Source organism: Tenrec ecaudatus, chromosome 4 (genome assembly GCF_050624435.1).
Source record: "Tenrec ecaudatus isolate mTenEca1 chromosome 4, mTenEca1.hap1, whole genome shotgun sequence".
Classification (NCBI taxonomy): domain Eukaryota; kingdom Metazoa; phylum Chordata; class Mammalia; order Afrosoricida; family Tenrecidae; genus Tenrec; species Tenrec ecaudatus.
The window spans coordinates 19,983,572-19,997,605 of record NC_134533.1 but is presented as its reverse complement, the minus strand read 5'-3'; the positions used below and the strand labels follow the sequence as shown (position 1 = coordinate 19,997,605).

At 38.2% G+C, this 14,034-nt stretch overlaps 1 protein-coding gene across 1 annotated transcript; it reads right to left on the bottom strand.

Annotated features, from left to right (window-relative positions):
* Window positions 1–4,268: 4,268 nt before the first annotated feature.
* On the bottom strand, window positions 4,269–5,213 carry OR5I1 (olfactory receptor family 5 subfamily I member 1). The gene has a single exon (XM_075548216.1). It carries the CDS (start codon window positions 5,211–5,213, stop codon window positions 4,269–4,271), a length of 945 nt encoding a protein of 314 aa, XP_075404331.1.
* Between the last annotated feature and the right edge of the window lie 8,821 nt (window positions 5,214–14,034).

Here is a 14,034-nt window from a genome sequence, read left to right as displayed (position 1 = left end):
AACTATGTTCTAAAATTAGGTTAAACTCATTAAAATAAATTACTCATTAAAATAAACTATTCCTGATGTTTGGCAAAATGCTATTTAGTTGATATCCTTTAATGATTGTGAAGACTTCATTTTCATTTTTATGTGATGATTCCAATACTGAAATAGCAAATGTGTTCCCAGGGGAGACAATGTTCAGGGAACGCATTCACAAACTACCTGCTCTTAATTGCCCACCTGAGAGTCTCTAGACATTGATGTCTTTGTGTTCCTCAGGTGCTTCACTCCGACTATCTACTTCCCAGGAGTTCGTTTGAAGCAAGTGAAATTGTTTTTGGTCACCTTCTGATTTCATTCCTAACTAATTTCCACTCAAGTGCTCCCCTCTTTGGTGGGATATCAATTCATCTGGCAAGACCCAGGGTTTTCCTACCACAATATGACTCTCCTGCCAGAACATGGAGTCCAATGTCCTCTCCACCTTGTCCATGAAAACAGTAGCTTCTAGGAGTATGTTTTATTAGACATTAGACAGGCTAATTAACTTTCAAAGAGCTTATATTCAATTAAAGAAAGAATCCTTAAATCATTGGATAAAAATGACTCAAGTTGGAAAATAAGATCCCACGGGAGGATTACGTGGGGAAATGCGTCTAAAGAGCTGTCCGAATGTTACCGGTAGAGCTGACATAATGCTAGAAAGGAAGTCATCTACTTATATACCAGCTTCCTTCAGAAGATATCTCTCCTGTCTTTAGGTATAGGTTATTACGGAATAAATTCAGGTATCATTACACCTTAAGTCTCCTGGTCTGAATCGGTGTTGTTAACAAAAAATGATTATTTACTGAAATACTGATATCTGTTGCAGCTTTGATTTTGCAAGAGTATGTCTATAAAGCATGGTTAAAAACAAAATGTATTCTACTACCCTTATGAACTCCCTTATAAACATGTTGTGAATGGACTGGTTACACGAAAGTCTTTTGGTGTATAACGTACTTGAAGAGAATGTCCAATAATATATGGATAGCTCAGTGAATTTCACAAAATAAAAGCACCTTTGAAAGCTGTACCCAACAAAGAAACAGAATACTAGTAGAATCCCCAGACCCTCCGTCTCCACCGCAACCCCTGACTTTCACTTTAATTTTAAGCTTAATATACTGCCGAGTCATAAGTTTTTGCTTCTTAGGTGTCTTCCAGGATGTCCTTTTCTTCAGTGCAACCTCCTCTTCAGGTTTAGGAACAATTTGCTCTTTTTCATGAAGGATCATTGCAATGTTGCAGTGCGGCAGGGGAGCTCACTTGCGGGCTGACCATGGCTCTGTGACTGCCTTGTTCACCTGGATGTGCTCAATGACTAGAGACTCCACTTCTAAATCCTTCAGCTTACCAGGACTCTCTGCATTTTAAGCATGTGCAGCAAAAAATTCAGTACTCTTTGTAGGTCACTGATCCTGTGTCCAACCGCACTGTTCGGCCTGGGCACACTAAGCCACGTCACAATTGTAATGTCGGAAGGGCACACACTGCCTCTGCAAAGTGACATCTTTCAAGTACTTGGGGGCTTTCCTCGATATGTGACCCTGGACGATCTGGGCAGTGTCAGGGGTGTTGTTCAGATGGATCCAAGGACTCAAAGCTCTTTATTTGCATGGCTTTGTGGGTTTTCTGGGTCCAGTGAGTAGTGAGCCAATTAGACAGATCCCCACAGGGCACTGCAGGAGGAGCATTCCCCAGACCCTTTGTGAGCTCCCTCCTACCTCACAGGCCCATTACCACCAGGGCAAATATTTTCCTAACTTTCATTATGATTGCTTCTTTCTTTTTGTAAAAAATCCTCCAGCATAGATATTTAAAGTATGTAACGGTTTTCCTCAAGAACAATTTATTTTTTGTTTGATCACTGTTCCATGTACTTGGTTGATATTTATTTTCATTATTGCATGGTATTCCATGGAAAAAATATATGATGAATTATTTAGTGATTTTACTGTTGATAGCAGTTGCATTGTTTTACAAATTAACAAATGACTGTGAACATTTTTGAACTTGTCTTTTGGTGGATATATGCACTCCTTTCTGGTAGAAAACATTTCTTGGAATAGGATGTGTCACTCAGATTTAGGAAGGGCTGTCATAATGTTGCCAAAGTAGTAAAATCTCACTAATGTATGAGACATTTAACTGGTCCCCTCTCACCAATGCTTAATATTACCTGCCACTTTATTTTCAGCCATAAGATTGTTGTTCTTAGTTAACATCATGTTGGCTTCAGACTTTATTGACTCTATGCACAACTGAATGAAACTCTGTCTCGTTCGGCGTCATCTTCACAATTGTTCCTATATTTTCAACCCATTGTTGCAGCCACTGTGCCAAAATCAAGGTCCTTCCTTAATTTTGCTGCTCCCTACTTTACCAAGCATGCCGTCTTTCTACAGTGCATGATCTTTCCAGGTAACATACCCAAATTATGTGAGATGAAGTTTTTCTGTCCTTGTTTCTCAGGAGCCCTCTGGCAATCCTTCTTCCAAGACAGTTTTGTTGGCCCATTTGGCAGGCCATGGTTCTTTCAATATCATTCACCAGCACCACCAGTCAAGCTCATCTCACCTGTGCTACGGAGTCGCTATGAGTTGGAATCAATGTGACAGCAATGACTTGGAGCAAGAGAAATAGTTAAGGAAGTAGATAGGCGCATCTTTCTTCCATGGAGTGGCTGCTTGGTTTAAACCCCAACTTGCAGTGAGTTGTCCAAGACGTACTCAACAGTGCCACTTTACATCAATGTGGCACAGGGATCTTACACATTTGACAGATCAGCTTATATCATTTTAGCATTTCTTTATTGAACTTAAATGCTTTATTGAATGGACTTCAAATATGCACATTCGAATTAGAATTTTAATTGCATATTTTATAGTGGCCAATGGGATGATTGAATTTGACTCTGGACATAGAACATGTGCATGTACTGTCAATCTGGAAGTCAATGGAATCTCATGATCCTCCCCCCTGGCCTTTCCTAGTAATCTGAAATGCTTCGTATCAAGGGCATTTTGCAGTGAAAACAAGAAAGTCTTAGATATTGAATGTTTCCCCAAACCAAAGCTACTGATAGTGAGTCAGTTCTGACTCATCACAACCTTTATAGGACACAGTATAACAACACTTCCTTTGGACCTCCAAAACATTATGGGAGTATGGAAACTATTTCTCCTGCAAAACTGGTGGTGATTTCAAGTGGTTGACTTTGCAGTTAGCGGTCTAATGGGGTCACCCACCCCACCCTCAGATCTTCTCATGGAAGGAATTTATGTTTGTATATTTGTTGCAAACTTTAAGGGTGTCCTTGATTCTGATAAGATCTTCTTAGCACATATTCATGTCCCTTCTTATGAAACAAACCATATTGAAGGATTTTCCTACATAAAAATTCAGAGGAACCATATGAAGTTGTCATATAGCTTTCAAGTGCTCTTTCATTAAATTATTTTCAAAGTAATTATTTGTATGCCTTTGTACTGAAAGTCAGGATTAATCATAGTGTCATGTTTAAGCATTGGGCAGCTAAGCTAAAATCTGCTACTTCAATCCCATCAGTTACTCAGCAGGAGAAAAGTGAAGCAGTCTGCATCCATAAAGATTTTCAACCTTTTAAACATTCTCATTCACGTAATGATTTAGAAATGGTACTAGTTTTCAATGGCATTTTTTCTTTCTTTTATTTTATGTTGAGCTGCGTGATTCACACACTATGAAATTTAACTTTTTAAAGTGTATAACTCAGACCTTTAATGAAGGTCATATGGTGGAGTATTAACTCACTTCATCATTCAACAATCACTGATGTTGTATTTTCGCCATTTCACATATTAAGGAGAATCAACTTGCTTAAAGCGCTGTGACCTAGTCAGGGGAAGAGCTGGCATATGAACCAAAGCAACCTGGCTCCTCTTAAATATTGTGTATCCTCATATACACACAATGCTCCGAGGTATTTACCATATAGGTTTAGATAACCCGATGTAATGCATTTTAGTGACGCACCAAACTGAAAACATTTAAACACCATTCTATTATGGAGTGGCATTTCTGACCCTTTGGGATGTGGGCTTGCACATTGGTGAAATTTGACTGTAGATTAGAGAAAGTTCCCTGGCTGACCAGTAAAGCACCGGTGAGGAAAGTCATCTGAGTGCAGGAAAGCGATTGCAGACACCCCACTGCAGTTGGAAACTGGGGAGTGTGGTGAGTCCCTGAAGCTTACTCTCTTATGAGGCAGTTGTCTTTGATCTTAGAGCTTTCTTCGCTGCATCTTTCACATCTTTGTTTCTCAAACTGTAAATCAGAGGGTTCAGTACTGGGATGATAATGGTGTAGAACACTGAGATGATTTTGTCAGTGTTGGGAGAATACAGGGAGCTGGGACGTGAGTAAATAAACAGCAGCGTCCCCTGATAGATGGCCACTGAAGTCAAGTGAGAGGCACAGGTGGAGAAGGTTTTTTTCCGGCCACTGGAAGAGCGAATCCTTAAGACGGAGAGAAGAATGAAATAGTAGGAGATGATGATGATGATGAAACAGATGATTTCCACGGAGCTGCCGTATGTGGAGAGAAGCCACTCATTGACTGAGGTGTCTGTGCACGAGAGCTTAAGCAGTGGAGGGAGGTCACAGAAAAAGTGATTAATCACATTTTTGTCACAATATTTCAGAATGAAAGCAAAGGATGTGTGTACCAGGGAGCTCATGTTTCCACCAATGTAGGATAAGATAATCAACCATACACAGATGGCCCGTGACATCACCACTGTATAGAGCAAAGGGTTACAGATGGCCACATAGCGGTCATATGCCATGGCAGCCAAGATAAAGGATTCAGTGTCCGCAAAAGTACAGAAAAAATAGAACTGCAGGGCACAGCCATAGTAAGAAATCGATTTGTTCTCTGAGAGGAAATTGGTCAGCATTTTGGGAACAATGACCGAGGAATAGCAAAGGTCTACAAAGGACAGGTTGCTAAGAAAAAAATACATAGGGGTTTGGAGACGGGGATCTATTCTGATTAGCATCATCAAGCCAATGTTCCCCATGAGAATCATACCATACAATAGCAGAAACACAAGGAATAGGACAATCTGTAATTCAGGGCGAGTTGGAAAACCTAATAGTATAAACTCAGTCACCAACGTGTAGTTTCCTTCTATCAGTTCCATATTATAGGATTTTCCTCCTTTTCTGAGATTCCTAATTTCCTAAAATATTATAATAATGAAAATGAGATACAATTAGATATGATTACAAGGTTATTTTAATTGTTTCAATAAATAAACCGACAAACAATCCAATAAGAATATGAAAGTTCAAACTCCCCTTGAAATATAAAATTGAGAGATGCATTTCAGGACTCAGTCATTATTAAATTTCATGTTTGCTAGTTTTTTAAAATTTCTTTGAATAACAACATTTTCTCTCATTGGCTACTTGACTCCATGTATGTAAATATCTGAGTTTACTTATGTTGTTGCATCGTGAATGTAAATCCATAGCTGACTTAGAGGATTAAATGAAATCAGTGAAGATTGAAGATGGTATAAAGGAAAGTGGAAACATTAATATATATGTAACATAAACTGATCTGCATAATGCAACTGTCAATGAGAAGAATTGTGACTTAATTTATATTTTCCTGTCAAGAATTTCAAACACAAACACCAAACTTCCTGTTCCTGAGTCCATTCTGACTCTTAGCAACTCTGTAGGAGAGAGTAGAACTGCTCCCGGGGGTTTCCCCAAATTAACATTTTACCATTAAAACAAATGAAATAAATTCACTATCATTGAATCGATGCTGACTCACAGGAGCTTTAATGGCATCGTGGTTGTGAGTTCAGCTGCTAACCATAAAGTAAGCAGTTTGACACCACCAGATGGTCCTCAGGAGAGAGCTGAGGCTTTGTACTCTCTTACAATTTGTTGTTGGTAGCTGCCATCGAGTGGGTCTTACCCGTATCAACCCTATGCACAGCAGAACGGAACACTGCCTGGACCTATGCTGTCCTCACGATTGTTCTTATACCTGAGCCCATTGCTGCAGCCACTGTGCCAATCCATCCCATTGAGGGGCTTCCCCTTTTGTCTGCCCCTCTATTTTACCCAGCATGATGTTCTTCCCCAGTAACTGGTCTCTCCTGGTAATATGTCAAAAATACAGTGCATGAGTTGCAGTTTAGAAGCCCACACGAGTAGTCCTAACCTGTCAGGGCAACTTTCTAGGAGATGAAGCCTCATCTTTCTACCTCTGAACAGCTGATTGTTTCTGAGGGCAGACCTTGTGGTTACGCCAGCAGGGTTCCCTTGTCAAGAAGTTGGTGTTGTTGTCTTAAGTGCCATACAGTTGGTTCCTACTCACAGTGACACTATGTATCTGTGTCCAACAGAAGAATACACAACCCAGCCCTTTGCCTTCCCCATAATTGTTCCTATGCTTGAGCCCATTATTGGAGACACTATATCAATCCATCTCGTTGAAGGTCTTCACCTTTATCACATCTCCTTTATTTCCCCAAGCATCATGTCCTTTCCTAAGGACTTAGCTTTCCTGATAACATCTCCAAAGTAGGTGAGACAAGGATTGCCATTCTTGCCTCTAAGGTGCAGTCTGTCTGTACTTCTGCCAAGACAAATTTGCTTGTTCTTTTGGCAGTTCATGATACTGGACTAGATAATAACCAAAACAAACTCACTGCTATCAAATCCTTGCCAATTCATAGCAACCCCATAGGACAGGTTAGACATGCCCTTGTGAGTTTTACAAACTGTAACTCTTTATTGGACTAGAAAATCTCCACTTTCTCCCAAGGATCAGTTGGTGGTTTCTTACTCCGAAGGTTGAGATTAGCAGCCCAATACAGAACTACGGCATCACTAGGGCTCCCACTAACTAGACACAAGCATCAACTGTCTCATTATCAATTGAAGAGAGTAAGTAAATTAAACATAACCTAGTTTAGTTTTTTAATCTGAAATAAAAATTATGATACTGGAATAAAAGCTCATATTACTAAATGTTTTTGAGTATATTTCTGAAGAACTCACAATAAATCTATAAATCTTATTCGTATTTGTATATTTTGTATACAAATATAAATATTTGCATCACAATGCTTGTGTTTCAAGTGACCACTTAATGAATATTAGTTGATGAATTCAGAAAAGTTGATTTTTAAAAAAGTTGTGGGTTGACATCAAATGGAATAAAATCATTATGTATGAGCCCCTCACTGAACAATAGTTTGCTGATATTACTTTTTATGTTTATATGATTTATAGTGCTTTGATAACAGAATTATCTTTCTGTTTCTGATGTCTCAGAATATTTGGGTGAGTAGAAAGAAATTAAGGAATCTTGAAGTACAGGAATATTGAAAGTAACCTTCAAAGGTGGACATGCAAATTATGTATAAGGATAGAGCTAAGAAAAGACTTTGGTCTGGAACTTGGGCTTTCAATAATTCAATCAACATGCTATCATTCACTAATCTGTTTTCTCCCAAAGATATGAGAACATGATTTTAGAATAGAAACTAAAATGTAAATTAATTCAAACTATCAGGTAATCAGCCACAATACAGTTATCTTATCTGTCATAAAACTTTTAAAGCTTATTTAAAGAAATGATATTTTAGGTTAATGAAGCTACTAAAAGAAAGGATGATGTAGAGTGGATTACCTGGGGGTTTCTGACTAAGAAAGGTGCTTTCGCACTGACTTGGGTGTTAATCAATAATTGGTTTTCTTAGTAAATTTACTTCCTCTTATTTGCTACCTAAGAATGACAAATGAAAGAATCAATGTTTCTTTCCTTTGTGATACACAAAAGCCAACTTCTATACCATTAAAACATGTCTAATGTCCACAGAAGCTACTTACCAAGAACTGTTTCCCCAGTATCTAACTGTATAGATTCAAGGTTTTTATATAAATTCTCATGGAAATAAGGAACTCATAAATACAAGACTCCAAACAATCCCATTTGAAAGGGACAACTGGGGAATAATGAATAAGATAATTGGCATAATGTGCTGTTGTTTTAATGAGATGTGTAGCTAATTATAAGAGAGAAAATGTAAACATTGATAAAATGGTTACATTTATTTTTTTAAACTAATGTTAGGGGTTTTTGAATGATACTTAGAATTCTACAAATTCCTCCTTTAGGGAGTTATTTAAACATTGCTAAAATATTTAAAAAACATGATAGTTGTCTCAAGTATAACAAGTAAATATTTTAAGTAATTGTAATATTTTAATTAAATGATGAAATTTTGGATATAAACTATTAATTAAGTGGAATGAAAACTTTTGTATTGAATCTGAATTGGAAGTAATAGAAAGGAATCCTATTCAAATTCTAAAGTTTAAATATACAATATTTTAACACTGTAGTGAATTAATTATTTAAGAATAGATTAAATATTAAAGAACATGATAGTGAATAGAAAAGTGGTGTTAAAAGAGTCTATAATAAGCATTTAGGCTTGGTGTTTTCAACTTGGTGCTTTGTTGCTATTACTTAAATATTTAGAAAACCCATTTTGAACTTCAAAAATATCAAATTTCTCAGTCTCTACTGTTTTCATTTTGAAGCTGTTTAGTTTGGCATTTTTCATACACCATTTGGTCCCAGATTCAATTACCCAAACAACAAAATAGTAAGCAAGTCCCCAGAAATCTTGGGAAATGTTTTAATCTTTCAGCATTGTTGGAGCTAATCAGTATAACTCAGATCTCACTACAGTAGAAGATGTTCTGTTTCTCTTATAAATTTCTTCGTATGTATGTTTTTACTGAAATTCTATAAATGCATTTTATTTATTTATTTAAGTCATTTTATTGGGGGCTCTTACAACTCTTATCACAATCCACACATAGATCCATTGTGTCAAGCACTTTTGTATATTTGTTGCCATCATCATTCTCAAAACATTTGCTTTCTACTTGAGCCCTTGGTATCAGCTCCTGTTTTTTTCCCTCTCCCTCCTCACTCCTTCTGCCCTATTAACCCTTGAAAATTGACAAATTATTATTATCTTGCCATAGCTTACACTGTCTGTTTTGGTCTTTTACCCACTTCTTTGCTCTCCATCCTCCAGGGAGGAGGTAATATACAGATCCGTGTAATCTGTTCCCCCTATCTCCCTCACCTTCCCTCCACCCTCCTGGTATCGCGGCTCTCATCACTGGTCCCGAGGGATCCATCTACCCTGCCTTCCCTGTGTTTCCAGTTCCTATCTGTATCAGTGTACATGCTCTGGTCCAGTCAGATTTGTAAGTTAGAATTGGATTCATGATAGTATGGGAGGAAACAAGGAAGCATTCCAGAACTAGAGGAAAATTGCAGTTTAATCATTGCTACTCTGCACCCTGACTGGTTCCTCTCCTCCCGGCGGCCCTTCTGCAATGGGATATCCAATTGCCCACAGATGTTCTGGGTCCCCACTCCACACTCGCCCTCATTCACAATGCTATGTTTTTCTTTGGTCTCTGCTGCCTGATACCTGTTCCCTTAGACACCTTGTGATCTCACCAGCTGGGGTGTTTCTTCCATAAGCTTTCTTGTTTCTCATGAAGATGGTCACTTGTTTACCTTCCAGCCAATAGAACCCCAGATTCTATATCTCTTGATATCCAGACACCATAAACTTTCTTCACCACATTTGCTTATGCACCTCTTTTGTCATCAGTGATCAAGTCAGAACTGGCTTGTGTGCTTCTTCCATGTGGATTTTGTTGTTTCTCAGCTAGATGGCTGTTTGTTTATCTTCAGGATTTTAAGACCTCAGATGCTGTATCTTTTGATACCCAGGCACCATAAGCTTTCTTCACCACATTTTCTCGTGCACCCCTTCTTCAGTGACAGTGCCAGGAAGGTGAGAATCTCAGACTGCCGAATTATTAGAACAAATTGTTCTTGTGTTGAGGGAGTACTTGAGTAGGGGCCCATGGTCCATCTGTTTCCTTAATACTAAAACTATAAATATATGTATACAGATAGATTTCACACTCTTCATATATAAATATATTTGCATCCATATATGCCTGTATAACTGCCCTTTTTATTTTTATAGTTTTTTTAGTTTCTTTTTTATACTTCCTTATTTTCTTTTAAGCCACTGTTATTTTACTAGGTAAGCTAGCACTTCAGGTTTTTCCACACATATGATACTCTGATTTTCAGCTCAGAATATATCACTATTAAACAATAAGTCTTGATTTCTCCATTTTCCTAACTTGTATGTCACTATCCCAATGGGTCAAATTATTCGTTAAACTAAAAATGGGTTAAAATTATGCTTGTTTTCTGAACATAACCAAATTAGCAAGGCTAATGACAACTTACCACTAAATAGTTACCAAACTGTAAAATCATGAGAAAATTGTCTTTTATAGAAATTGGCAAAAACAATCCACAGGAGGGAGTGCTCTCCTGTGGGACATATAGCCATTCCACACATTTATGAGTGTGAGAGCAACCGCACCCTGACTAGTAACAAACAACATAATGTATTTCCTATTGCAAATGTGCTGAGAGGATGGAAAATTTGACAAGATACTTATTATTGCCAGGCCAAAGACAGAAGGCAATATTCTCACAAACTTTCAATATGTAAGTATTGAAATATTAGTAGTTCGCATGAATCTATTTAGAATTTCTTCATGCAGGAAAACAGTCAGAGGTAGATGGATGGCACCTTCAAGGAAAAATAGTTTCTACTTAACTCTCTGTTATTTATTGACCAGGAATGAAAGCATAAAGTGAAAAGGAAAATTATGAAGCAGAGTAGAGACAGGAAAATATGAAACATAGTCGAGAGAAAAACAATTATTATAATAAAACTACAGGTAGTTTAAATTTTATAATGATTGGACTGATATTCTGATAATCACTAAGTGCCATTTTGATGCAGATCATTGGGCATGTGATACCCAATATTGGAGAATGAGATTGTCAGCTGTTTTTTAGTCCCATATATACTCAGCCCAGTGGACTAGGACTCAATATCCTGCATTCTCATATAGGGATTTCACTTGAGGATAGAGTGAAGCAGTAGGGACTGTAAGTTAGCAGAACAATGAAAATCACAAGAAAGAATCAAATGAAAAAAATACCAATTCTTAGAAATAAAGCCCAATAATGTATTTAAATTAGGCAGGATATGTGGAAGAAAATATCTTTCTGCTATGTCTAAACTTATATTATATAGCATAAAAGTTATAAGAAAAATCAGAAGTTAACATACCGTATCCACTGTGAAGTAAAAAATAATGCATTCAGAAAATATTTCAGAGGCATGCTGTCAGGCAATCACTGGGTCAATGGCTGCTTGTTTGGAGACAAGACTTTAAGACAACAGATGCTATTTTATCTGATAACTTGACACCATCTAAATTCTTTCCCACATTTTGCTACAGGACCCATATATCTGTGTTCTGTTCTTAAGGCGAGTATCGAGCAGGGCCACAATGTAAGAACTAATTGTTCTTAAGTAGGAACTAGGATGTGGTGTGAGTCCAAAACCCCTTCCTGGATCTATGCCTTTTAAAAAAATAATTTACTTTGATGTACCTTGCAAGTAAAACATATGGCACATCATTCCATAGTTCATTCCCGTCCAAGAGAATTGTACAATTGCTTCCGTAATCAATTTCCAAATATGCCTTTCCTTCTTTGACTCCTGGACATCATCTCCCTCTTATAACCGCCACCACTCTATAATACTCCTTCCCCAGAAGCCCTTGTTATATTTGCTCTCCCTAGAGATGCAATGTCTCTTGGTTTCATTTACAGAAAAACAGAGAAACATCATAGTTTCAAGAGGGTGACCCCAATCTAGGGATGCACCTCTGAAACGCACCCTAATATGAACAATCATAAGTAAAATCTGAGGTTGGCCATCACAGGATTGCCGGATCATATGTATCTTCTATAGCCTGCAGAGTATTGATGTAGGAAGACCAACCAACAGTACACTGCCTTTGGTACAGCTGTCTTCTTCTTCTTCAGAAACGGTGTAGTTCTGATGTAAGTCCTCAGGCTACACGTGTGTTTGAAGTAGAGTCCAGTACACCCAGTGGAGTTCCTGCATGTCATCGCAGGGATGTAGCCTCTGGAACATGCAATACGTTCCAATGATCCAGTATTCAGTGTCCCGTGTTCCGTGGAACCAGGTCTCAGTTCCTGGGATACCCCCAGATGCCCTAGTGCCATTTTGCCAACTTGCTTCATGCCACTAAAAACACTCCCCATCTAATGTTCCCCAAAGCATGCTCAGTCTCTCCAGCCCCCACCTGGAGATAAGCCCTCACTCACCACCCCTCAACATATACGCACCTATGTTCCCACAAACTTGAGACCTTTCCCTCTCTCTTGTCTGTGTTGCCCCTCCCATCAGTAAGCCTCATCCCTCTGACAGGGCTGCTTCTTTCTCAAGGGGACCACATCCCAGATCCACCACTCAGTATTGCAACCTTTTTTTCCCTAGAACCATTCAAATTAGACTTGTTTCCCATATATATAAGTGTGTGTATGTACACACACACACACACACACACACACATATATCTTCCCAAGCACAGTAAAATTCAGGATAGGTTTGTCAGAATACATCCTAAAATAGAAGTGACTTATATGTCAAAATGTGAATGAACAGATTTGATATTTTTCTATAATAGCTATATTAGAACAGACACTCTGGCCTAAGACACCCATTCCTGACTATAATTTAATTTATACCAGTTGATAAACTTTCAGCTGAATTATGGAAAGGTCTATAAAGTGTAGCCATGACATTCTTGTTTTTTGGATCAATATTGGAATCAAAATGCAGAAGAAAAGAGAGAGAAGCTTCTCTGTTCCTGCAAAATGATTGAATTTGGGATTTAGACAGATGATGAAAGCAGATCCCAATTCCAGAAAGCTGGCTTCACTAGAGGTGCGATGGCCAAAAAGTGAACCCAGGTCACCTGCATAGAATGTAAATACTCTGACACTGAACCACACATGCTCTCTATCCTCATAGAGAATTATTCCACTGTTAGGGGAAGAATCACAGCAGGGATACATGCTCTTTGGGCACAATTAATCCTCAGAGTTAAAAAGAAAGAACAGCAAGGAAGGACTGAAGGAGATCGTAAACACTGGAGGGGGTGTGAAGGTGCTGTTATATTGTGGGGATTGCTATCCAAGGGTGAATGAATTGTTTAATGGGGGACGAATACACTCTATAAACTTTATCCAAATTTCAACATTTCAAAGAGATAGTGAAATAAACAGAGTAAAATATTCTCCAATTCAACAATTTCCACATGCATAGTGCAATGAAAATGAATACATTTTTAATGGTGTGAAGCCATTCCCATTAAAATGTTTTCTTATTCCTCATGCTTTTATTTTATGCAGTGGCTAGGGGGTTCTTAGGAAATCATTTTCAAGCCCCCTCGATCCCTTAACAGCAGTGCCAGGTGACTGGGGACAGACTGGTTACAGTCAGGTAAGTGTTCAGTGAAAGATGTCTGGCTGATTTTGTCCAAGAACACTAAGAGGAGGGAAGTAATAGCGGCACCTGATGGCCATGGCTGGACTCAGGAGCACCCACTCCCACAAGGTGGGGCCCATTTACTGGTTCAGTCTCATTATTTTCATGGTAGATTCCCTCTGCTGTGGTCCATGTGAAAAAACATGTAGTACCATGTTGCAATTTATTCCATTCACATTAATATAAATCCAATGTGTCCGGAGCAATAAGTATCATTTTCTCAACATCCTGCAAAATATTTTCTATATATGTGAATATTTAATAAAAGTGGGATCACATAGTGTTTGTTCTAGTGTGACACAACCATCTCAGTCAGCATTAAGTTCCAAGTTCCATCGAGGCTTTGGTGTGTAACAGGACTTTATGTCTTTTTGTCATTGGGTGGATTCCGTTGTATGTAAAAACAAGACTTTTTAATGGCTGGAGATTTTGGAGGTTT